General features: G+C 41.8%; 1 protein-coding gene across 6 annotated transcripts in view; it reads right to left on the bottom strand.

Annotated features, from left to right (window-relative positions):
- Positions 1-26,770, bottom strand: part of LOC149185237 (plastid-lipid-associated protein, chloroplastic-like) — a 147,249-nt gene that overhangs the window by 17,408 nt on the left and 103,071 nt on the right. The window contains exon 9 of one of the 6 annotated variants that reach the window (XM_089417850.1): positions 8,624-8,666. The exons of 4 other annotated variants lie outside the window; for them this stretch is intronic. In XM_089417850.1, coding sequence (XP_089273976.1) covers positions 8,639-8,666 — 28 coding nt within the window. In that variant the 3' untranslated portion in view covers positions 8,624-8,638. Of the gene's footprint in view, positions 1-8,623; positions 8,667-26,770 lie in introns of those variants that run through there. One more of the 6 variants, XR_016257360.1, reaches the window with a different exon arrangement.

The raw sequence follows: 26,770 nt of genomic DNA, 5'->3' as shown, positions 1-26,770 counted from the left end.
GACTATAATTACATAAACAAAATAAATTCATATCTCCATAAATGCTTATCGGAATTGGATGATCTCTGGATCAATCCTACACCTCTCGACGAGAGGGATCCAAGAAAAATATCAACTGCCATAAATAAGCCGACCCACATGGAGTTTGGCCCTAGTTGCCAATTTAACAGGTTTCAAAAGAAATTTGAGAGAATATTTCCAGGGTAAATTTCCACAGAGACTTCCAATATTCTCTGTGAAAATTTCTGAATCTACACATCAGAAACCCCTATTGCAATTACTGGTTTAACATCTCCTACTTGTTCTTTGCATTAACAAGTTATTTAATTACATAAATATCGATGTAAAACATTATTGCAGCCTACACATACATACAAATCATGAACTAAAATACACTGAGACAATCACACAAGGGACACTGTTATTTTTGGACAATCGTCCCCGGAAAAACCCAATTTGGGAAAACTGGTGCAGCATATAGAGGGTTTGTATTATTAAGCAGATTCTTGAATACAACTAGGGTGCCAGATATGGCTCACCCAACAGAGAAAAATCCTGGCAGAAGTACCTCTATCCGAAGACAGATATTCCGGAAAATTTAGCAACTAGATGATCAAACCCCACAGATGACCCGGTTGTTCCCAGTGCTAGGCAGCGATGGCTGCTCCAAGCTCTGCACTAGAACTGGGTCACCCCCACAGTGAGCCTCCCTTGCTCAGAAAGTCAATTTGCTGAACTGCTCTCTCTTTGCCCCATAGAATCTCCCCAGCGCTGCCTCTAAGGGCTTGAGTTAGCCCCTAGGGCTTCTGCATCACCTGCGTCAGCCCCTACATCCTCTACATCACCCTCTTTGGGATTGCGCTATCTCTCCTGGTACTTCACTACCTCTCTGTTATGTATTCTTCGGCCTCAGACTGAAGTTCCCTTGTCGAACTGCCCCTCACTGCAACTCAAATGACTAGCTCAATTTTCTCAACAAACCACACCCCAGAAAAATCGAACTCTTTGATCTCTTCAGTGTATCTCCAACTGACCCGCAAGCCTCCTCTTATACTTTTCCTATTGATGAATCAACGGCCGTAATCTAATCTCTAATCAACGACTAAGATTAAAACAGGCTTGATCCTTGTCACTTAGAACCTTCTCACTCATATTTTTATTAATACACATTAATATTTTTATTTTCCTAAGTTTAGACTTAGGAACTCATTAAAAATATTAATTATTTTAATAACTCCTCATCTTGGTGGAATTTCTCCAAATGATTTCTGGGTTCTAGAGATCTCATGTATTCTAGCCCCTCCACAAAATTTTGGAGCTAGAGCACATCCGATGCTACCCAAAATCAAACACTCCCTCTTAGCGAGGGATGTGCTCTAGCAACACTTCTCAACAGAAGTACTACACTGATCTACTGCATTGGTCCACTGTGTTGCTGATGCTTGGCCTGATGCCCTTCATCCACTGCACTGTTGCTTCCTGTACTGTTACCCATGACTCTGCCACTGCCACTGCCACCTCTGTACTACAACTCCCTCTCAAAATGTTGCCTCATGCTGCCCATAGCACTGCCACTACTAACTGCTGCACTGCAACACAGTTGCTGAGAAGTAAGCAACTAAAACTTCACCCAAAAACTAACATCCTGGTTAGTATGGATGCCTCGTGATCCTGAAGCTACCTCTGCTGCTAATTTATGCTGACCTTCTGCGCCACTATGTTACGGCAAACTTCTTTGCGCCTCTTGCACCACTGTGCTGCATTAGACTTTGGCACTCTAGCTTTGCCACTGTCGCTCCATCACACCTCACTCTAACCGGCACCTGTCATTTTGCGATTGTCGTTAAGGGCTCTCGTAGCTGCATGTGATCCAAGAGTTTGGGCACCTCAAGGATCCTGCCCCCATGTAGTCCTCTCGACTACAACTCCATGTCGCCCCACCTCTTCTCCAGAGGCACATGAGCACTCATGGCACAATTGTCATCCTCGCCTTCCTTGTCAGCTTTCGCTGGAGAAGCCTTCGATTCAGAAGCTTCCCCCTTGCCCTTCTTCCGAGGACACTGAGTGGCATAATGTCCCAGCTCCCCACAGTTGAAGCATCTAACCTTGGTGATGTCTTTCTTCTTCCTCTTCTGCTGCCCCTGCTGTCCCGCTGATGCGAGAGCTGCATCCTCCTCCTTCTTGACTCGGGTTCCCTTGCCGCTACTTCCTGCCTTGGTCAACCTCTTGAGCTCTTCTTGTCGAAGAGCTGCCCACATCTCCTCCCAATTGGGGAGAGTCACTCTGCCCAAAATACTTTGGACAAAAGTCTCCCATTCCTCAGTGTAGACCCCATGGAAGTCAACTGGTCGTGAATCCCTTGCAACCTGAGAAGGAAGGGATCTATCTCCTCTCCTTTCTGCATCTGGTATTGTCTCAGCTGATTTTCTAATAGCATCTTCCATTGCACGGAAGAGCCCTGGTACAAGGTGGTCAGGGTCTCCCACATCTCCCTTGTTGTGTCCTTCTCAGCAATGTGTGGTACTACATGATCTTTGACCCCGTCTAGGATCATTCACTTGGCCTTCGCCTGGGCCTCCTCGTACTTCTTCAATGGATCAACGTCGACCAGTTCAACAACTACCTTCAAGGCATAGTCCTTGATGCGATGTTTGTCTAGGATTGCCAGGATCTTGGCCCTCCAGATGACAAAATTGGATGCTCCATCCAATCTGTCCTGATCCCTCAACCCATTCATTGCCATCTCTACTTCAAAATAGGACTGGTTCTCTTCCCTCTCCTGCTGTCAATCTAGCAAGACTTGGATCTGGATTTATTTGGTGCTAGAAATCCTCTAAGGAACAAGCTCCTCTAGACTCCCTCTGAGTCCTGATTTCCTTAATGGAAATTCTCTAGCTAATTGTCAAATCGCTCCTCTCCAATCCTCCTTTGTTGTTGCAACCTGGATCTAGATTTCTTGGCTAGAAATCTATCAAGGCAGTGATTCCCTCTACCTTGGTTCAGTCTCCTTAGACACTGTTCTGCACCAACAGAAACAACGTCCCACCAGCTCCTCAAATCGAAATCTGCTCGGCTCCCTTAACCCCGAAAACTGAAGAGTCTGAGCCTCTTTGGCTCTGCGCAATCACTGCGTGAGCCGGATCAGCTCCTCTTGGCCACTGCATCAACCCTCCCTGGTTCAGAAAGATGGTGTGGCACTGCGTGAGCCTGATCTGCGCCCCTCTACTTCAGCGCTAGCCTAGATAGCTGACACAACTATTGTGTGGGCTCCTCCCAGCTACTGTGTCACCCTCATCTGGCTCAGAGTGATGACGCAGGCACTGCGTGAGCCTCTGCATCACCTTTTCTACACTGTGTCACTCCTTCTGCGTCTCTGGCTCTGGAACAACGTTGTCACTCAGGACAACTGCTTTTCTGTTGCAAATTCTCCGGATTTCTTGGCTGGTGTCTTCAGTCTCCTATGATCTGCAATGCTCTGATACCATGTGAAAATTTCTGAATCTACACATCAGAAACCCCTACTGCAATTACTGGTTTAACATCTCCTACTTGTTCTTTGCATTAACAAGTTATTTAATTACATAAATATCGATGTAAAACACTATTGCAGCCTACACATACATACAGATCATGAACTGAAATACACTGAGACAATCACACAAGGGACACCATTATTTTTGGACAATCGTCCCCGGAAAAACCCAATTTGGGAAAACCGGTGCAACATATAGAGGGTTTGTATTATTAAGTAGATTCTTGAATACAACTAGGGTGCCAGATATGGCTCACCCAACAGAGAAAAATCCTGGCAGAAGTACCTCTATTCGGAGACAGATATTCCGGCAAATTCAGCAACTGGATGATCAAACCCCACAAATGACCCAATTGTTCCCAGTGCTGGGCAGCAATGGCTGCTCCAAGCTCTGCGCTGGAACTGCATCACCCCCACAGTGAGCCTCCCTTGCTCAGAAAGTCGATTTGTTGAACTGCTCTCTCTCTGCCCCACAGAATCTCCCAGCGCTGCCTCTAAGGGCCTGCGTCAACCCCTATGGATTCTGCGTCACCTACGTCAGCCCCTACGGCCTCTGCGTCACCCTCTCTAGGACTTCGCTGTCTCTCTTGGTGCTTCTCTCCCTCCTTGCTATGTATTCTTTGGCCTCGGACTGAAGTTCCCTTGCCGAACTGCCCCTCACTGCAACTCAGATCACTAGCTCGAATTTCTCAGCAAACCATGCCCCCAGAAAAATCGAACTCTTTGATCTCTTCAGTGTATCTCCAACTGACCCTCAAGCCTTCTCTTATACGTTTCCCGTTGATGAATCAACAGCCGTGATCTAATCTCTAATCAACGACTAAGATTAAAACAGGCTTGATCCTCGTCACTTAGAACCTTCTCACCCATATTTTTATTAATACACATTAATATTTTTATTTTCCTAAGTTTAGACTTAGGAACTCATTAAAAATATTAATTATTTTAATAACTCCTCATCTTTGTGGAATTTCTCCAAACGATTTCCGGGTTTTGGAGATCTCATGTGTTCTAGCCCCTCCACGAAATTTTGGGGCTAGAGCACATCCGATGCTACCCAAAATCAAACACTCCCTCTTAGCGAGGAAAATGCTCTAGCAACACTTCTCAACAGAAGTACTACACTGATCTACTACATCGGTCCTCTGTGTTGCTGATGCTTAGCCTGATGCCCTTCATCCATTGTACTGCTACCCATGACTCTGCCACTGCCGCATCTATACTACAGCACCCTCTCAAAATGTTGCCTCATGCTGCCCATAGCAGTGCCACTGCTAACTGTTGCACTGCAACTCAGTCGCTGAGAAGTAAGCAACTGAAACTTCACCCAAAAACTGACATCCTAGTCAGTATGGGTTGGTCTACATAGACTTCCTCCTTAGTTGAACCATGTACGAAGGCGGCCTTGACATCCATCTGATGTAGATTCCATCCTTGCGAGGCAGCAAGGGCTATAATCGAACAGATGGTGGTATATCGGGCAACAGGCGTAAATATCTCATCGTAGTCCACACCTTCCTTTTGAGAGAAGCCTTGAGCAACAAATCTAGCCTTGAACTTTTCAGCACTTCCATCAGCTCCATGCTTGATCTTGTAGATCCATTTCGAGGTGACAACAGATTTGTCCTTGGGTCTAGGGACCACATCCCAGACATCATTCTTCATAATCGACTCATACTCTTCATTCATAGCAACCTTCCAAACTTGGTGTTTCACAGCTTCTTCAAATGTGCAAGGCTCAGATTAAACAATGGTGCTCATGGCAGTTAAGTACCCTTGGTACCTATTCGGCTTCTTACTTTCACGAAATGTCCCCCTTGGTGCAACATGTCTCTCGGCATCTTCGAGAGTTTCCCTAAGCCATGAGGGTCTCCTTTTCGAGGAGGAGGGCTCATGAGGAGGTGGATCAATGGGATCCATTGGTCCTTCAACATCGGGCATCAGCTCATCTTGTGGTTCTCCCTGTTTTCCTGAATCTGCTTCTTTGTCCTTCCTTGGAATAGGAAGGTTACTAATCTTCCCAAGGGCAACATCCTCATCGAAGGTGACATCATGACTTATCTCCACTTCTCTTTGACCAGGCACATAGATTCTATATGCCTTAGAAATTTCACTGTAGCCCATAAATGTTCCTTTCTTCCCAAAAGCATCCAATTTGCTTCTTTTTTCTTTCGGCACATGAAAATATACGGGGCTACCAAAAATTCTAAAGCGAGAAACATCAGGTTTCTTACCAGTGAAAACTTCTTCGGGAGTTTTAGAGTCCAACACTTGATGAGGGCATCTATTTTGAATGTACACGGCAGTGTTGGCAGCTTTGGCCCATAAGAACTTTATAGGCTTTGATCATGAAGCATGGCACGAGTGGCTTCTATGATAGAACAATTCTTCCTTTCAACAACACCATTTTGCTCAAGAGTATATGTGGTAGTAGTCTCCCTCTTAATGCCAGCTTCTCTACAATAGTTATTGAACTCATTTGATTCATATTCGGTTCCATTATCGATCCTCAATATTTTGATCTTCTTCCCGGTTGTTGCCTCTGTTAAAGTTGTTTCCTCTGCTTTGGCTTCGGCCTCGACTTTGTGCTGCTTGATTCTGATTTCCTTTGCCTCTGCCTCGAGAATTGTCTGCTGATGATTTACTAGTGCTGGCCTCTATGAGAAAAACATCTTCACCAACTTTCTTCTTCTTCCCAAAGGTTTTATCATGTTGAGTCAACATTTCACAAAGCTCATCAAACTTTAGTTTCTCTAATTTCCCAGTTAATTGTAGAGTCTCCAAAAAATGCGTGTAGGAAGAAGGAAGTCCAACAATTACAATTGTTACCATAAAACTATCATCTATTGCTGGAAAACCAGCATTAATGATTTCCTGCCTAATATTCTTAAGTCGTGAGATATATTCAAGAACATCACCTCCTTCAGTCAATTTTTGTTGTAATAATTTTAATTGTAGATCAACTTTCTTTGATTCAAGCTGAGTATCAAAGAGGTCTTTAAAAGTTTTCAAAGCAAACCATGCATCTATAGCATTTTCTATATGGACATACATTTCATCATTCACAGAAGATTTAATAAGAGTTAAGGCTTTAGCATTCTTGACTTCCAATTTTGCTAGTGCAGCTGAATCTGTGGGTTTATTCGGCTTAACATCTCCATCACATATACCCTGCCATAATTCATTGTAAATGAGAGTGCTTTCAATGAGATGGTGCCATGTTTTATAAGATTTTGTGCCTTCAAGTTTGTCGGAATCAGAAAACAAATTAATCAACTTAGACATTGTAGCGTTGAAGCGTCGCACCAAGAATCAGAACAGAAATGACAAGATAGTCAACACAACACACCACGCAAAAACACGATCTATCAGGGCTTGGCCTTGACCCTCGTATAGTCATTTGAAGCAGGAGAAAAATGATTGAGCTTTGCAATTGGCTCTAGTCAATTTCTCAAAAATTACAAGGTAACTTTCAAAATTTGACTTTTACAATGATGCTCTTGCAAAACTTGGTAAAAAAAAGTTACCCCCCCAAAGCAAAATTACTTTGAGTTACAATGTGATGATCCCAATTGAAAAATAAAAAAGAACTTCTTGAAAACAAATTACCCAACACACCTTATCTCTCCAATTTACAAATTACAAATAAAACTCCTGAATGCTCCAAAAAACAAATCACCTTATTATTCTACAAATATTACAAGACCCTTATTACTCCAATAATAAAACATTACATAAAATTATGTATATTTGGATCAAAAATTCGTTGTAGCTGTATTGAAAAAATCCACAATTGATCACCCACAAAAGAGGCCCTTCCTAAGACTGGCAACCGGTTTCATCCCTTTTCTTGCTTTCTTTAGCCAATCGTAGTGCCAAGGTTCCGTTTAGCAGAGAGATTAAAAAACTTTACAACTTGCACTCAGAAGTATTCAGGTCTGGCGAATAACAAGACCGTTTCTATTACTCTGCTGGCGAAGCTCTGGCAGTTGTGCTTGCAACAAGAAAAAACAAAGCAGCTCAACAAGCCTGCGGATTCTGTCCATAGATCAGTTACCATTCCGATCATGAAATACGTACCCAAGCGCTATACCCTGCTTTTGGCTTCAACAACCCTATTTAAAAACAAAACGCACATAAAACCAATGCAGCTGTTCACACCGGTCCTTGCAGATGCATCAACTAGATTTTACAATACGTATTGTTCCATAACTGTTCAACAATAGAAACCGCCATCGCTCAGGTCGTTCAGGCCATAGAAACGCTTGCCCTCAATCGCCACCGCCTTTGGGACTCCATTTTGCCCTGTTTCTTTCTTTGCTCCACCATAGACATCTCTGCACCTGGAGGTTTTTGGTAATATGAATAATACGCAAAAGAACAGTGCACGTTTGATTATGATATATTTGTTTGCACGTTTTAACGTGCCAGAGGTTGGATTTTGGCTGGAATTAGAGCTCAGAGTCTTAGTTCAGAACGATTTTGATGGCTTGAATCTTGAAGCATAGGAACCAGAGTTATAATGGTAGAATCGAAGGATACTCATCCGGTCTTCGATGTTCCAGCAAAGCGTATGAAACCAGAAGACAAAGATGAAAGCAAGAACGGTTGTGCTGCAAAAACAATAGAGGAAAATAGGCCTCTGTCCTGCGCTAAGGCCAGAGGGGGCGGGGAGTTATAGGGAGGATGTATTTCGCCTGTTATAAGGGGGTGTTTTTCCGAAGCTCGAGTCAAGTCGCATGGGACTGATACTAATTTGTAATATTTCAACAATCCTATGTGGCCTGGAGAGACACATTCGCTGAAGGTGGAGAAGATATTATTTAAGGGCAGGTCACAATATCAAGATTTGATGGTATTTCAGTCAGTAACATATGGGAAAGTACTTGTGCAGGATGGGGTAATTCGGTTGACAAGCCGTCGAATATGGCACTAAAATAATAGAAATTCAATACAACGATTTTGATAATAATTTAAAAAATTGATTTTCAGATTTCCAAAATCTAAAATCAATAAAATAACAAAATTTCTTTTCTTTTCAACAAAAACATTCGCTGAACAATTCAATGGAGTTTTCCAAAAACTTGTAGAGCTGGAATCTCCTCCTCACATCCACTGCAGCATTACTGGAGCTCTGATACCACAATAATGGCAGAAGTGTCCTCAGACACGTAATTTTATTAATCAAAAAAAATAATTACATAATTTTATTTTGCAAGAGTTTACACCCGAACATCCAAACACTCTTGCAATGAGCTATTTATAAGATCCATGTCCAGCTACCTCTAATTATGGATCACTTATTAAATAACAAGTGTCCATTTACAATAAATGCTATTCAAACCAACTAGCTAACAAATCTCTTAAAATAGAGCCTAAGATACGACACATTTGGAGAGTCATATTTAGTTACAACAAAATACTAATTCTAAATCATTAAATATTCTAATTTAATATCTTAAATTAATAATTATTTTATTCTAAAATCATCATCAGCAAACAGTTCTCGAGGCAAAGGCAGAGGAAATTAGAATCAAGCAGCACAAAGTCGAGGTCGAAGCCAAAGCAGAGGAAACAACTTTAATAGAGGCAACAGTTCAGGAAGGAATAATTTTCAAGGTAGAGGAAACAACCAAGGAAGAGGCAATTTTCAAGGACAAGGAAACAATAATCAAGGTAGAGGACAATCTCAACATAGAAGTCAAAGCAGAGGCAGAGGACAATCTTCAGGAAGAGGAAGAGACTTAAGTCAAATTGTGTGTCGAAGATGTAACAAAGTTGGCCATTATGCTGAAGATTGTCGAACTTCACTTAATAAAATTCCCAAGTTTCAGCAGCATTCAGCGCAATTTGCAAATGATCAAGATGATGATAACTCAGAATATGTTTTTACTTCCTCGCCAACATCACAAATTTCATCCCATCTTAGAAGTGACTATGAAGATGCCTGGATCTTGGATTCAGGGGCAACTCAGCACATGACTTGTCGACGTGATTTTTTTTGGAATTTTCAAGATTGCCAACTTAATTCCATTTTTCTTGCTGATGATACAAAACATACTCCTTATGGAAAAGGAGCAGTTAAAGTTTTTCTCCCTGGCATTAGAGAAAAAATGATTTCCAATGTATGGTATGTACCAAGTTTTAAGAAAAATTTGCTCTCTTTAGTCACGATTCGACAAGCAGGACATCAGGTGATTATGGAAGATGGTTTATTCAAGATTAATTCAGTCAAACAAAACTTGAAAATAGTCATGACAGGTTATGAAGATGGAAAACTGTTACGGATGAAAGGGACAATTATTCCAAGGCATTCGGATTTTGCAGGGACAGTGAATACAGGGATTTCACCTATAAGACTATGGCATGTAAGATATGGACATTTAAATTTTGAGAGTCTTTCTCAATTGCAGAAACAAGGAATGGTTAAAGGACTTCCCACATTCAAAAGGGAAAATGCAAAATGTGAAGCTTGCATTTATGGCAAACAAAGTTGAGAAAGTTTTCCAACAAGTTCATGGCGTGCAAACAGGCGGCTACAACTAGTTCACAGTGATGTTTGTGGTCCACTACAAACTTCATTTGGTGGTTGCAAATATTTCTTACTATTCATTGATGATTTCAGCAGAATGACTTGGGTTTACTTCTTGAAGAACAAGTCAGAAGCATTTGATAAGTTTAAAATTTTTCGCCAACTTGTTGAAAATGAAGTCAAAGAAAAGATAGGTACTCTCAGGACAGATAATGGGGGAGAATTCACTTCAAATGAATTCAAAACTTATTGCAGTGAAAATGGCATAAGACGACATCTTACTAATGTTTACACTCCACAACAAAATGGAGTAGTCGAAAGAATGAATCACACCTTGTTAGGAATGGCAAGATCCATGTTAACTTTCAAGAGTTTAAGTCCAACATATTGGGCAGAAGCAATACATACAGCTGTCTACTTAAGAAACAGATCTCCAACTGCTTCTTTAGATGGAATCACACCTTATGAAGCTTGGTTTGGTTTCAAACCTCGAGTTAAACATCTTAGAGTTTTTGGATTAGTATGTTATGCCTTAGTTCCGAAAGAAAAACGAACTAAGCTTGACTCAAGAAGTTTAAAATGCACCATGATTGGCTATTTTGATGAGAAGAAAGGGTATCGTCTTTTGACCGATGGAAAATTCATTGTGAGCAGGGATGTCATTTTTTATGAAACAGAGAGTAAGAGTGTTGAAGAAATTGAAAATCTTCTTCAAAAGTTAGAAACTAAGGGAAGTAAACGAAATGGAAAAATGCAAAGTCAACCAACTTCACCAAATTGGTATGAACTTGATTTTCCTTCCTCTGACGATGAGTCATCCAGTCCATCTACATCAACAACATCATCTGGGTCTTCTAGCAGTTCATCCGCATCTCCAAGCAGCAGCAGTTCTTCTAATAGTGATTCTCCAGACTCTTCACCTGAACGAAGAACATCAGTTTATATTAATCCTCTTTACAATGATGGAGACTTTACAGAAGCGCAAACAAGTGAGCACCAACTACCGAAATGGGCAGTTCAACTTTTGAAAGATGTAAAACCTGATGAGCAGAATAAAACAGGCACCAGAAGGGCACATAGAAGTGAAGGCAATTTTGCCTTGTTAGCAAATGATTTTACTGAACCTTCCACGTACAAAGAAGCAGTAAAACATAAAGAATGGAAACAGGCTATGGTTGAAGAATATCAAGCAGTAATTGATAACAACACTTCGAAACTTGTTGATTGTCCACAAAATGTTAAACCCATAGGATGCAAATGGGTTTACAGAATTAAGTATAATCAAAAGGGAGAACTTGAAAAGTATAAAGCACGACTTGTCACAAAAGGTTTTGCGCAGCAGGAAGGCATTGATTATGAGGAAACTTTTGCTCCTACAGCTAAATGGAACACCATCTGATTAACACTTGCATTGGCCGCTCAGAAAGGATGGAAAGTTTATCAAATGTATGTGAAAAGTGTTTTTCTCAATGGGGATTTACAGGAGGAAGTGTATATGACCCAACCGCCAGGTTTTGAAATTGAAGGACAAGAACATAAAGTCTGCAAATTGATCAAGGCTTTATATGGATTAAAACAAGCTCCCCGAGCTTGGTATGCAAAGATGGATGAATACCTTAAGAAAGTTGGTTTTCAACGAAGTGAATCTGATGATACTTTGTATGTACGACAACAGGGAAAATATCTGGTAATTCTTGTTATGTATGTAGATGATTTGATCATTACTGGCAACCATGATGATCATATTGCACAGGTGAAAAAGGAGTTACATGCAGGTTTTAAGATGACAGATTTGGGATTACTTCACTACTATCTTGGAGTTGAAGTCTTTCAAAGTCCACATCATATTTTCATTTCTCAGAGTAAGTATGCAGCAGAGGTTCTTCAACGATTTGGCATGCAAGATTGCAAGCCCATTCTCACCCCCATGGAGCAAAACTTGAAACTTTCAAAATTTGAAGGGGGGGAAAAGATGGACAGTACAACTTACAAACAATTGATTGGCAGCGTGATTTATTTGACAAATACTCGTCCTGATCTATCTTATGCAATCAGTATTCTTTCACGTTTTATGCAGGAACCACGAGACAACAACTGGAATGCAGCCAAAAGAGTTCTTCAATATATCCAAGGAACAAAAGATTTTGGTCTTCTTTACACAAAGACTAAAAATTTTGTACTTTGTGGATATTCCGATGCTGACTTTGCTGGAAGTATTGATGATCGAGCATCAACATCGGGTTATTTAATGAACATGGGGTCAGCAGCAGTATCTTGGAGTTGTAAGAAACAAGCTACAGTGGCCACTTCTTTAGCAGAAGCAGAGTACATTTCAACATGGGAAGCAGCATGTGAAATTGTTTGGTTGCGCCGAATTTTGGAGGACTTGGGAATTTCTCAGACAGAAGCTACATCATTATTCATTGACAGCCAGTCAGCCATCAAACTTGCCAAGAACCCAGTTTTTCATTCAAAGACAAAGCATGTGGACACCAAGTATCATCATATCAAATCTCTTATTGCCAAAGATGTCCTCAAGCCAGTTTATTGTCCTTCTGAAGATCAGATCTCCGACATTTTCACAAAACTGCTTGGAAAAATAAAATTTACTAAATTCATGGATGAACTTGGTATCTGTTGTAATGTATCTTTGGATCATAGGGGGGAATGTTAGATGATCCAAAAATACAATCTTATCATAGGTTATAAAATTAGAATAAAATAATTATTAATTTAAGATATTAAATTAATAATTATTATTCTAGAATGTTTAATTATTTAGAATTAGTATTTTGTTGTAACTAGATATGACTCTCCAAATGTGTCGTATCTTAGGCTCTATTTTAGGAGATTTGTTAGCTAGTTGGTTTGAATAGCATTTATTGTAAATGGACACTTGTTATTTAATAAGTGATCCATAATTAGAGGTAGTTAGGACATGGAGCTTATAAATATCTCATTGCAAGAGTGTTTGGATGTTCGGGTGTAAACTCTTGCAAAATAAAATTATGTAATTATTTTTTTTGATTAATAAAATTACGTGTCTGAGGACACTTCTGCCATTACCGGTTTGATTTTCGACCAAAGCTTTGAAAGAACAAAACCATGAGAATACTTCGTCCTTCTTCTTTAAGAAATATATCCAAGTTTTGCGAGAGAAATCATCCATAAAGTTAGCATAATATAAATATCCTCCCAAAGATTTCACGAGCATCATACCAGATAGATCATAATGAACCAATTGCAATATGTCGGTAGTCTTGCTATCACTAGAGGGGAATGGTCCCCTTGTATGCTTTCCTTTGGCACACCCCTAACAAACACCTTCATGTTCTACTTTAAATTTGGGCATACCTGTCACCATCTTCCTCACATCGGGTAGAGCCTTATAATGTAGATGAGCAAACCTCCAGTGCCATAATTCGGATTGAAGTGATGTGTCGCAAGACATAGCTCCCAATGGACTTCCTCCAACTTGATATAGGCTATCAACCCTGAATCCAAGTGTAAATGCATCTTTGAAATTTTTATTCCACACATGTACCTTTCCATTGATGAATGCCACCTTGAATCCTTTGTCCTCCATTGCCGAGATAGATACCAGGTTCTTCTTTAGATCAAGTACATATAGTACTTCTTGTAGATGAATGGTGTTACCTTGATTCAATTGAAGAGTAACATTCCCAACTCCCTTCACGAGATAGGTAGCATTGTCTCCAAGGATAATTTCCAAATTTGTATCCTTTTCAATCAAATTTGAAAGAGCTTCCTTATACCCAATGAAGTGTCTTGAGGCACCACTATCAATCAACCAATTTCCCAAGGTGTCCAAAGGAGAGGCAGTAGAGAGGGCAGATATAAGATAAAATTCTTTTTGCTTGTTATCAACAACATTAGATTCATCATACCTGGAGTTTCTTCATCTTTTGGGAGGGTGACCATTTCCATGTTGAGTAGCGGGAGCATTCCTTTTTCCTTGGTTGTTGAATCTACCATTCCTTTGATTGTTGCTGCCCCTAAATTGTTGTTGTTGTGGCTATCATCATCATGAGGTGTATCCCTTCTATTAGGACACTCCCTAGCATAGTGGCTAAACTTGTTGCAAATGAAGCATCTTCCCTTCCTTTCATTTTTGAATCTTGGTCTTCCTTGACATTGCTTCTTTGAACCTACATTGTTCTTCTTTATAGCATGAGCGAAGAATGCAATAGGGTCATTCCTATTTGAAGGCATATCCATTTCCATCATCCTTGTTTCTTCTTGAGAACATCTGGTCAGCGATTCTTCAAACCCTGGAATCTTGTCGCTGTTAAGAATAGTAGTGTTGAACACGTGCCATTCACGAGGGAGTCCTCCAAGGGCAATGAGAGTGACCTCCCTATCAGCAATAACTTCTCCAATCGAAAGAAGATCATTTTTTATCTCCATAATCCTCATGAAGTAGGATTGAATGTCTTCACTTCTTCCCTTCTTTATATCCTCCATCTTGTTTTTGAGAAAGAGAACTTGGTTTACATTGCTAGATTTGAACATGCCATCCAACCTATTTGTTGTAGCGGCTACAACCACCCTCCAAAATTTTGGCCTGCACCAATTTCAGAGCCTCCCTTGAAGAGTTTCACTTGATGACTGCACACACTCGAGTTCACTCTGTGAGCTCGTGTGAGTCTTTACATCTGCCTTGCTTGTTCATTGCATTCAAGTCTCTGCATACTGATCTTTGAGTCATGCTTGCGACCATGTTATGGTTATGTTCAAAGTCTTCGCTTCGTATATGCTTGTTGTATTCGCTATAAAAGCATCTGTCGCACTCACACACAGAATCACATTCATTGTTGTACAAGCATCGTCTCAATCAATGAACGATCAATCATGAGTGTCACGCTTGTCACTTACACCGTCGGTCAGTCTTGTTGAACATGTGTGATCTGAAATGGGGCACTAAAAGGCTTCTTGTCAGCTTACAAGAACCTCTCCCACTCCAAAGCTTAAATATTCCCAAGATCTAGCTTATGCTTGACAATTTGTGAAATTAAAAGAACTTGAAATAGGTGTATGCTTATGTTGGCCTCTAACTGTATAGTTGCCTTAAGTTTATTTATTTTGGTGATATTTAAACACACATAACAGTAAATGCAATGCAGCAAATAAGCAAATACATAAGACAACAATATAATATGGAGTTCACCCTGATATCTTGGGCTACGTCACCGTGAGCTCTAGTCAACTCAACTAAGCTCTCTGGGATTATGGTAATCTTTCTTTTACAAGTTCCACACTCAACTCCATTGGTTTACAACTGAACCTATGGGTTTGGAATACCATCTTAGCCCGCTGGTTGTCCAATCTTTGCAGACAGATCTAGGTTTCTCTGGACTTGACTCCTTCAGTCAGTGCTCTAAGCTTCTTGAGCTTCTGGCCTCTCTGACTCCCTCAGAATTCTGTATTGTCTCTGGAATCCTTCTTTTGTCTTCAGCACACTTCAAACACCAGCAACAGGTGGATAATTTGATCTCTTTGCTATTCTCTCGGCTCTGGCTCTTGCTCTGGCTCTCGGCTCTAGCTCTGGCTCTGGCTCTCGGCTCTGACTCTGGCTCTGGCCCTGGCTCTCGGCTCTGACTCTGGCTCTGGCTTTGGCTCTCGGCTCTCGCTCTGGCTTTGGCTCCTAGCTCTGGCTCTTGGCTCTTATGAGCTTTTGGGTTCGCTTGACCTCCAAGCAACCCTCTGTCAATTGAGCTCTCTGGTTTCACTCGACCTCCAAGCGATTCCAAAACTCCAAGCTCCGGTGGCTCTGCCTCTATCAGCGCTCTGAAGGGACAAAAACTCCCTTTGTCAATTGTGCTCTCTGGCTTTTGTGAGGCGTCCTTCCGGCTCTGCAGCTGCCTGTCCGTTTCTCTATGTGTAATCATCCCTCTGTCTCTTCGACTGGCCCTCTGGCTCTCTGGCTCTATGGCTCTATGATTGGCCATCTGGCTTTGTGGCTCTGTGGCTCTCTGCGTATAACGCATTCCTGTTACAACGCATCATTGTTACAAAACGCCCACTTACAGCGTGGCACAAATGATTCAAGAACAGGGACAATTTACAAAGGAATTGGCGGGCACTTTCCTGGACAAAATCCTCGAAATAACCATATTTCCAATACATAGAGAATATACATGGAAATATACTATCGAGTGCAAAAACCGGACTTCAACTGGAATGCAACCACATCTATAAACCCATCGGGTCCGCCATTCTATCGCAAATCACAATCGGATAGGCATATGGCCAAAAAACCCAATACATGGGAAATACACAGAAATCCCGTAAATCCGGATTTCAAAAGTTATGAAATCGCGCTTATAAACTCTATCGGGTCTGCCTTTTATCGGCATATTGCAAGTCGCATATCACAATGTGCATTGGCCCTTTGTATCGGGGATTCGTCAATCTCCCGATCTCCGATCACTCCGATCAGCACCTCATCGGCTATCGGCACATAGGCCCATCGGCCCTGCGGCTATCGGCCCATTGGCGCATCGGTGCATCGGCCCATTGGCGCATCGGCCATCGGCTATCGGCGCATCGGCCCATTGGCGCATCGGCCATCGGTGCATCGGCCCATTGACGTATCAGCTATCGGCTATCGGCATTTCGACATATCGAAGTACCGCTGCTCCCATGGTCCATGGTCCTTAAGCTTCCCCGATCGCCGATCACCGATCAAATCACGTCCATTGATCTGACTCTCAATCCGACGGTTCATGTCTTATCGCATCATTGCAATCGCAATCGCAGTCGCATGTCGCTGCGTCCTTCGGCCTGTTGTCTACTCCTTTTCTTTTCTCCGATGTAATTTCCTTAAGGAACGCATATAAAGCCTTAAGCCCATTTTCATAAGGATTTGCCTCTTTTTCTAAGGATAATGGGCAATCTTCCTTTTGCAATAACTTCTTCATCCGAAGTCCATTTTAGCCCATTCAAATTGCATTAGATTCAGATTGAAGAGATCTATGCAATGGGACTATTTCCAAGAGCATCCCTTGACTTTCATTTTTCCTCTGTGAGGAAAATTCATAGACTTAAAAGTCTACGTTAGATCCATTTTGGATCACGCCTTCCCACTAAAAAGCTTTTGGTCTCCAAAAGACTGATATACTGATCTGAACAGTAAATGAGAGTAACAGCACCCTCTTCTTTCAGCCTCCATACACTTGCCTTGCATAGTGCCTCTGAACCAAAGCCTTTGACCACTTTCCTTCCTAGATGTGCTGGTCCTCCTGGGAAGAACTGTTTTCCTCCTTGACTTCATACAGAACTCTTGCTGAGAAGGTCACAGAAGGTAGTTTGAACTTCTCTGCCTTGATCATTGATCTAAGGTGGCTCAAACCAATGTGAAGTTACATCTGCTTCATAGAATTTTCATTTGTACCTGTTTGACATACTGTCAACAACAACTGTTAACAACAACAGGATTACAGACAACAACTAGATGGCCTAAACTCCTGCTTCAACAAAAGAAACAGATTTCACATCTTGTGAACACCTCCATGTCTTTACATCTGCATACAAATGATTGACTAGATAACAAGCCAACAAAACATGCCTTTAAAACAATTGACCCTTCAAGTCAAGCATGTCTTTACATCTTTTTCTACATGCTTTTCCAAAGATGAAACACTTCATCATTATCTCCATCTTGGAGACCAAATCAACTTTTTCCAAGTCAACATTAACATTACATGCATCCCAGAGCAATCAACCCTTCAAGTTAATTACACATACATGTTCAAATACAAGGAAATCATCAACATCCCTGTGTTCATGCATATCATGCTTATGCATGCATTTCATCCTTCAACTTTCGCTTAAGCACATTGTACTTTCGAAGTTGAAATGAATATAATGTTGCAGCAATAAAGTGAGTCTCCTACTCAACTTTTTCTATTTACCTTCTTGGTAAAATCCTGCAACTTGCATTCCATTAACAAAGAAATGCATTCTATTGATTTGATGCATTTTCAAAAGACATGCAACCTTAATTGCATAAGAACTCTAACCATTTCTTACCAATCCATTTCAAAGGTCCTTCTTTTGTCTACACATCAACAGCAACATGTGAATCATCTTGAAACACATCAATCATGGAAACTTCCTTTCCATTCCTGCCATTTTTGTTGAAATTTGGTACCGAAGGACAGGTGGCTCCCTAAGGCTTTGATCTTTGGCCTAGGGAAAAGTGTTAAAAAAGAATTTAATTTTTCTCCTAAAGTGACTTTATAATTTTATAAAGTTAAATCTAATTTAAAAGTGACTTTAAGTGATAAAGTTACTAAGTCTAATTTTAAAGTGACTTTTATAAAGTCAATGAAAAATTAGAAAGGAAAAGTGACTTTGGAAATAAATGACTAAGTGGGTCTTTATTAAAGTGGGGTGAATTAAAAAATAAAAAGTGAGATTTAAATGAGCATTTAATCTCAGCCTTAGATCTCAATCTATTTCAGCCATTGGATTTAGGGATCACCCAAAAGTCACTTGGGGTTAGATTAAAGGAGGAAAAGGTCATTAATTCTTTCATGAGCAGATTGAGAGAAGGAGAGCAAGAGAGCAAGGGAGATTTCTGGACAGTGAGCTGCGGAGTTTCAGCAGCGGAGTTTCAGCAGAGCGGAGTTTCAGCAGCGGAGTTTCAGCAGGGCGGAGTTTCAGCAAGTCTGTACAGCGGAGTTTCAGCAGGGCGGAGTTTCAGCAAGGCGGAGTTTCAGCAAGGCTGAGATAAGTTGTAAAAGTTTGCTTGCTGATTTTTGCTGAATATTTCTCTTACTGTAAAAAGGCATTTTCCAGAAATAAAGAAGAGCTCTCAAACTGGTTTTCCCCAAGAGTTGTAGGGGGTTTTTCCAGGGTCACATTGACCAAAAATCTCAGTGTTTAAATGTGTTTTAATGGCTGTTTATTATTGCTGATTTTTATTTCTGCAATTTCCAGCATTCTGTAAAATTTCCAGAATTTGTGTTTTCAGCAAATTTATTTTTTTCAGCTTGTTAAATGTATGGTTATGGGAAAGGGAATTTAACTATATGGGAGAAATAAGGAGAAACTGAAAACCGGGGTGGGAAATGAGAAATTTCTACATGGTATCAGAGCTTGAGTGCTGAAGGACAATTTGGGACAGCAAAAGGAAAAATTACAGCTACTGATTTTTCACTCAGAAAATTCCAGCAAGCTGATTTTTTTCATAAACAACAGTTTTATCTTTACTACAACAGTGCTATTTTTCATTTTTAGGACAGCAGGATGTCATTGGGATTGAGGGTGGAGGATAGGCTGGATGGTCATACAAATTACAACGTTTGGAAGGAGAGAATGCAGAGTATCTTTGAGGAGGCAAAACTCTGGGATATCATGGTGCATACCACACAGAACCTTGTTGTTGTGCCTACTGATGCTACTCAGTTGACAGCTTATAATAAAAAAAACAACAAGGGTAAGAGGCTGATTCTAGACAGAATCAAAGACCATTGCATTCCTCATGTGAGAGGAAAGAGCAATGCCCATGAGATGTGGACAGCATTGTCCAATCTCTACCAGAGTACCAATGAGAACCGGAAGATGGTCCTGAAGGAGAAGCTGAAGAACATTAAAAAGGGTAATGATAGTGCAGCTGAATATCTCACAAAGATTACTAATGTGAGAGATGAGTTGGCAGCGATTGGAGAGGCCATTCCACCCACTGAGTTGGTGCGGATTGCAGTGAATGGCCTCCCCCGTTCATGGTTGAACTTTGCTGATGGGGTTTGTGCATGTGAGACCCTTCCCACATGGGAGAGGTTTTGGGATGATTGCATTCAGACAAAGATTAGGAAAGGTCAGCTTGGGGCAGCCAAGCCAGTTGAGCAGGATGAGGATGTAGCACTGGTGGCAGGAGGCAAGAAAGGCAAAGGGAAGAAGCAGGCTTCCACAAGCAGTGGTGGGGGCAAAGGCAAAGGTAAAGGTAAACAGGGGAACACACAGAAGGACTATTCCAAGGTGAAGTGTTGGAATTGTCAAAAGATGGGACACTATGCAGTTGTGTGTCCGGAGAAGAAGAAGAAGAAGGGGAAGAACCAGGACGTGGCAGCTTCAACAGAGATTAAGGACTTTGCAGGTTGTTTTGACCAGGAGTTTGCATTCACTACGTGTGAGTCCTCTAGTGCAGGTTCACCTGCCACACAGGTTCAGAGGGAGCATGCTTTTCCCTCGATTAGTGGAGCATCTTCAGGTATCTGGTATGTGGACAGTGGGGCTTCACGTCACATGACAAGAGTCTGTGAGTACTTCTCAGAGCTTTCAGAGAGTGGCACTGATATAGAGGTAGTACTCGGTGATGACAGAGTTGTTAGAGCAGTCGGGGTGGGGACACTGACATTTCAGAGGGAGTCCAAACCTCCCTTGAAAGTGTCAGATGTTCTTTATGTGCCAGGGATGAGGAAGAACCTCATATCCGTCTCAACTTTGGAGGACAGAGGATATGAGGTACTGTTCAGGGGAAGACAGGTGTTGATGTATCCCAGGGGCACTCCAGCTGATTCAGCTAGAGTGATAGGTGTACACCATGCAAAGGTGTACAAGTTTGCATTCCAGCCCCTTTTGGCATTGAGCAGTAGTACTGACAGCATAGCTAGCAGTTCTGAGCTGTGTGAGATTTGGCACCGCAGGATGGGACATATGTATCATGGAGGACATTGCGGGAGATCACTACAGGTGTGCCAGATTTCAGTACTGATCACTTTGATACTTGCAGAGGATGTGCGATGGGCAAGTTTGCCAAATCCCCTTTTCCCAGCAGTGACAACAGAGCGACTGGGATACTTGATTTGATTCATTCCGATGTGAGCGGTCGGATGTCTCATGTTTCCTTGAGTGGATATGAGTACTATGTTTTATTCATTGATGATCACTCCAGGAGGACCTGGATTTATTTCTTGAAGACCAATAGTGAGGTCTTCAAGTGGTTTCAGGAGTTCAGAGCTCTTGTGGAGACACAGACAGGTCGAAAGATCAAGTCCCTGAGGTCGGACAATGGAGGAGAGTACACCCTTGGAGAGTTTGTTGACTATTGTGCGGAAGCAGGCATTAGGAGGGAGTTCACTGTTCCGTACAACCCCCAACAGAACGGGGTTGCAGAGAGGAAGAACAGATCCATCATAGGGGCTGCCAAAGCCATGTTACATGATCAGGGGTTGCCATTGTTCTTGTGGGCAGAGGCCTGCAACACAGCTGTTTACTTGCAAAACAGGAATCCGCATCGTGCCTTGGGGCACATGACTCCGGAGGAGGCTTTCTCTGGGAAGAAGCTTGATATTGGTCATCTTCATATCTTTGGATGCATTACATACTCCTATATACCCAAGGAGAAGAGGACCAAACTAGAGCCCACCGCAGAGAAGGGTATCTTTGTGGGCTACAGTGAGACCTCAAAGGCCTTTCGGATTTACATTCCTGCAGAGAGGAGGGTTGTTGTCAGACAGGATGTGAAGTTCGAGGAGGACAGGGCCTTTAGGAGGTCACGGGAGTTAGAGTATCTGGATCATCCAGACCCTCAGCAGCAGTTGAGTCAGCCGCAGGGATCCAGTGGGCAGGGATCAGGAGGATCAGGAGGTACATCTATGAGGATGTCAGGTCCGTCAGTGAGCAGTGGCTCACCGAGCCAGAGGGGTGGTGCTCCGGGCAGCATGCAGAGTAGTTCACAGAGCAGTTCACTAGGGAGTCCACTGATGGACAGTTCACACGGTACCTCAACTTCTACAGGTTCAAGTGCAAGCAGGAGGACAGCAGACAGACAGTCAGGAGTTCAAGCTCTTGATGATGACGAGGAGGAGGAGTTTCATTCTCCGGTGGGAGAAGTGCGCTCAGGGAAGAGGAAGCCCAAGTGGCTTCAGGACACCTTGAGAGATGCCTCATCTGTTGCTGAGCCGAAGAGACCGGTCAGAGAGAGTAGACCACCTGAGAGGTTTTGTAGCTATATGGCGATGGTTACCAGCATCCTTGACTCTGAGCCTTCTAGCTATGAGGAGGCAGCTAGCCAGCAGGTCTGGAGAGAGGCCATGCAGGAGGAGTATTCTTCTATCATGAAGAATGATGTTTGGGAGGTGGTGTCGAGGCCTGAGGGCAAATCCGTGGTTACTTCCAGATGGCTTTACAAGGTAAAGCATGCTGCAGATGGCAGCATTGAGAAATTCAAAGCAAGGTTTGTGGCTAGAGGGTTCTCCCAGGTAGAGGGAGTTGATTATGAGGAGACCTTTGCTCCCGTGGCTCGATATACTTCGATCCGCTCCATTATATCGATAGCAGCAGAGATGGGTTGGAAGATCCACCAGATGGATGTGAAGACTGCATTTCTCAATGGCTTCATACAGGAGGAGGTGTACATTGAGCAGCCACAGGGCTTTGAAGTGCATGGGAAGGAGTCCCATGTGTGCAGACTGAAGAAGGCCCTTTATGGCCTGAAGCAAGCTCCCAAAGCTTGGTACTCCAGGATAGATACATATTTGCAGGGGATGGGTTTCACAAAGAGTGAGGCAGATCCGAACCTTTACTTTATTGTGATTGGTGAGGAGCCTCTCATTCTAGTGCTGTATGTGGATGACTTGGTCATTACAGGTGCAGAGAGACTCATAGAGCACTGCAAGAGAGATCTTGCGACGGAGTTTGAGATGAAGGACATCGGCTTGATGCATTACTTTTTGGGCTTGGAGGTGTGGCAGGAGGAGGGGCATTTCTTCCTGGGGCAGGGGAAGTATATTGTGGACATCCTTAGCAGATTCCACATGGAGGATTGTAGACCCATGTCGACACCGATGATCACCAACTGGAAGAAGCTTCATGCTTCGGATTCCGAGTTGGTGGATCCCACATTGTACAGGCAGCTGATTGGTTCCTTGATGTATTTGGTCAACACTAGACCAGATATCTGTTTTGCAGTCAACACGATGAGTCAGTTTATGTGTGAGCCTAGGAAGGTTCACTGGGGGGCTACAAAACACATTTTGCGGTACTTGCAGGGGACAGTGGATTATGGTCTGGACTACAGGTAGGGAGATGGAGTACATTGGCAGGATACACTGATTCTGATTGGGCAGGTTGTGCTTCTGTAGGAAGAGCACTTCAAGGTGTTGTTTTGGGTTGGGTTCAGCAGTAGTGTCATGGTTCAGCCGGAAGCAGCAGTCAGTAGCACTGAGTTAAGCGGAAGCAGAGTGTATGGCAGCCAGTCTAGCTAGTTGTGAGGCTATCTGGCTTCGCAAGGTGTTGTTTGGCTTATTTAGTCAGCCGTTGAGACCTTCAGTGATTTACTGTGTTAATCAGAGTTGCATTAAACTCACTGAGAATCCAGTGTTTCATGACAGGTCAAAGCATATTGGGATCAGATATCATTTCATCATAGACTATGTTCAGAAGGGAGTTGTGAAGCTTGAGTATATTTCCACTGATGAGCAGGTTGCAGATATTCTTACCAAAGCCTTACCACGGGGCAAGCATGTCTACTTCAGAGACAAGATGGGTGTGGTGAGGAACACCTTCCTCGGTAAGAGGGAGTGTTGAAATTTGGTACCGGAGGACAGGTGGTTCCCTAAGGCTTTGATCTTTGGCCTAGGGAAAAGTGTTCAAAAAGAATTTAATTTTTCTCCTAAAGTGAATTTATAATTTTATAAAGTTAAATCTAATTTAAAAGTGACTTTAAGTGATAAAGTTACTAAGTCTAATTTTAAAGTGACTTTTATAAAGTCAATGAAAAATTAGAAAGGAAAAGTGACTTTGGAAATAAATGACTAAGTGGGTCTTTATTAAAGTGGGGTGAATTAAAAAATAAAAAGTGAGATTTAAATGAGCATTTAATCTCAGCCTTAGATCTCAATCTATTTCAGCCATTGGATTAGGGATCACCCAAAAGTCACTTGGGGTTAGATTAAAGGAGGAAAAGGTCATTAATTCTTTCATGAGCGGATTGAGAGAAGGAGAGCAAGGGAGATTTCTGGACAGTGAGCTGCGGAGTTTCAGCAGCGGAGTTTCAGCAAGGCGGAGTTTTAGCAAGTATGTACAACGGAGTTTCAGCAAGGCGGAGTTTTAGCAAGTCTGTACAGCGGAGTTTCAGCAGGGCGGAGTTTCAGCAAGGCAGAGTTTCAGCAAGGCTGAGATAAGTTGTAAAAGTTTGCTTGCTGATTTTTGATGAATATTTCTCTTACTGTAAAAAGGCATTTTCCAGAAATAAAGAAGAGCTCTCAAACTGGTTTTCCCCAAGAGTTGTAGGGGGTTTTTCCAGGGTCACATTGACCAAAAATCTATGTTTAAATGTGTTTTAATGGCTGTTTATTATTGCTAATTTTTATTTCTGCAATTTCCAGCATTCTGTAAAATTTCCAGAATTTGTGTTTTCAGCAAATTTATTTTTTCCAGCTTGTTAAATGTATGGTTATGGGAAAGGGCATTTAACTATATGGGAGAAATAAGGAGAAACTAAAAACCGGGGTGGGAAATGAGAAATTTCTACAATTTTCCCTTTCCACCTTCTTCAAGTTTTGTGGAAGTATTGTTGGATTCAAAGTCCAACACTTTGCAGCAATATGTCCCTGCTTATGGCAGTAAGTGCAACACATGTGCATCTCCTCAACAGCATGATTTTCCTTGTCCAATGGACCTTTGGCTTCTTTCTTCTTTTCCTTCCAAAGTTTCCTGCATGTGGCCATTCTCTTCCAACAACTAGAAACATTATGGTTAACCAAACCACAAAAAGAACATGCAATTCTTTTCCCATGCTTATATGGAAATTTATCATGCTTTACATAATCAAAAGGAATATGATTAGAACTAGATTTATACCTTTCTCTTTTCACCTTTATTGCCTTCATGAGGAGGTGAATTGAATGAAGAAGTAGCTCCCTTTGGAACACCATCAACCTCTTCAATGGTTTCAGAGTTTCCACAACTCTCAGGTTCAAGTGTATGCTTATGAACACCTGCATCCTGCAAATGATGTTTCAAGCTATTGCATTCCCCATGAATACAATTTTTACACTCTTGAGGTAGAAGACCTGAAATGAAACTCCTTCTTGGAACTGTTTCAATTGTCTTCATGGCTGCTTTGGAACTTTCTCCATAAGACTATCCATAGCCAAGACCCAAATACTTAGGCCTTTCCTCAACCATTATTGGCTCAACAATACCTTGTGCATGTTTGCCCAAACCTTTTCCTTCATAGGCCATCTTGGACATTAACTTGGAACCTATGCCTCTGGTATGTTTTTCAAAAGAACCAATATAAACATTCTTAAAAGAATTTGAAGACAAACAGGAATTGTTTACCTCTTCTTCAAGGTGATACTTGACCAAAGCTTCTTTGGCAACAAAGAGTTGTGTCTCCAACTCATGCATCCTTTTCAGGTTCATATTTGCAATTTGTCAGAAAGCAACTGCTTCTCTTCCTTCATGGAATTCAACTGCTCTCTAAGTATGATGCTCTTCCTTCCATCCTCATACATTTCTCTCATCATATCCATCATGGTGAACAAGTCTTGCTTCTTGTCTTCATCAAAGAATCTTGTGAAGAAAGAAGAATTTGAGGACTCACTTGTAGAAGTTGTCATTATCAAAATTAACAAAAGAACTTCAAACAAGATTAACAAAGAGCTTATTCAAGCAACCTTTTGCAACAAACCTCTTGTGCTTCAAGGATTGCTTTGAGGGCCTTTGGGATAACAAGAATGCCTTCAGCCCTTCTTCCTTCTTGTCCTTTCCTGGACTTAGCTAACAGTAGCTTTCACCTCTGCAAACTCACACAACAGTCAATTTACAAACAATCAAACAGTAAAATCCTTGCTATTGTTTGAACACCTTTCAAGTTAAACAAGTATATAGATTGCTCGGTCAATCAAGCATTCTGATCTGGTACCACTTGTATCATGATGCAATCTGCTCTAGTATAACCAGTTCTGATATAACCTTCTTTGAAGGTGGGGTTAACCAACCTTTGCTCTGATAAAACCAGATCTGATATGACCTGCTCTGATACCACCTGATCTGAAATGGGGCACTAAAAGGCTTCTTGTCAGCTTACAAGAACCTCTCCCACTCCAAAGCTTAAATATTCCCAAGATCTAGCTTATGCTTGACAATTTGCAGAATTAAAAGAACTTGAAATAGGTGTATGCTTATGTTGGCCTCTAACTGTATAGTTGCCTTAAGTTTATTTGCTTTGCTGATATTTAAACACACATAACAGTAAATGCAATGCAGCAAATAAATAAACACATAAGACAACAATATAATATGGAGTTCACCCTGATATCTTGGGCTACATCTCCATGAGCTCTAGTCAACTCGACTAGGCTCTCTGGGATTATGGTAATCTTTCTTTTACAAGTTCCACACTCAACTCCATTGGTTTACAACTGAACCTATGGGTTTAAAATACCATCTTATCCCGCTGGCTGTCCATACTCTACAGAGAGATCTAGGTTTCTCTAGACTTGACTCCTTCAATCAGTGCTCTGAGCTTTTTGAGCTTTTGGCCCTTCTGACTCCCTCAGAATTCTGTATTGTCTCTAGAATCCTTCTTCTGTCTTCAGCACACTTCAGACACCAACAATAGCTGGATCATTTGATCTCTTTGCTGTTCTCTCGGCTCTGGCTCTGGCTCTGGCTCTCAGCTCTCGCTCTAGCTTTGGCTCTTGGCTCTGGCTCTTAGCTCTTACGAG

This window comes from Pinus tabuliformis, chromosome 3_2, assembly GCF_031772625.1.
Source record: "Pinus tabuliformis cultivar Carrire ecotype Pingquan chromosome 3_2, CPIR1, whole genome shotgun sequence".
NCBI classification, from domain to species: Eukaryota; Viridiplantae; Streptophyta; class Pinopsida; order Pinales; family Pinaceae; genus Pinus; species Pinus tabuliformis.
Note: the sequence above shows the minus strand (reverse complement) of the source record. Positions and strands in the feature narration are given on the sequence as shown.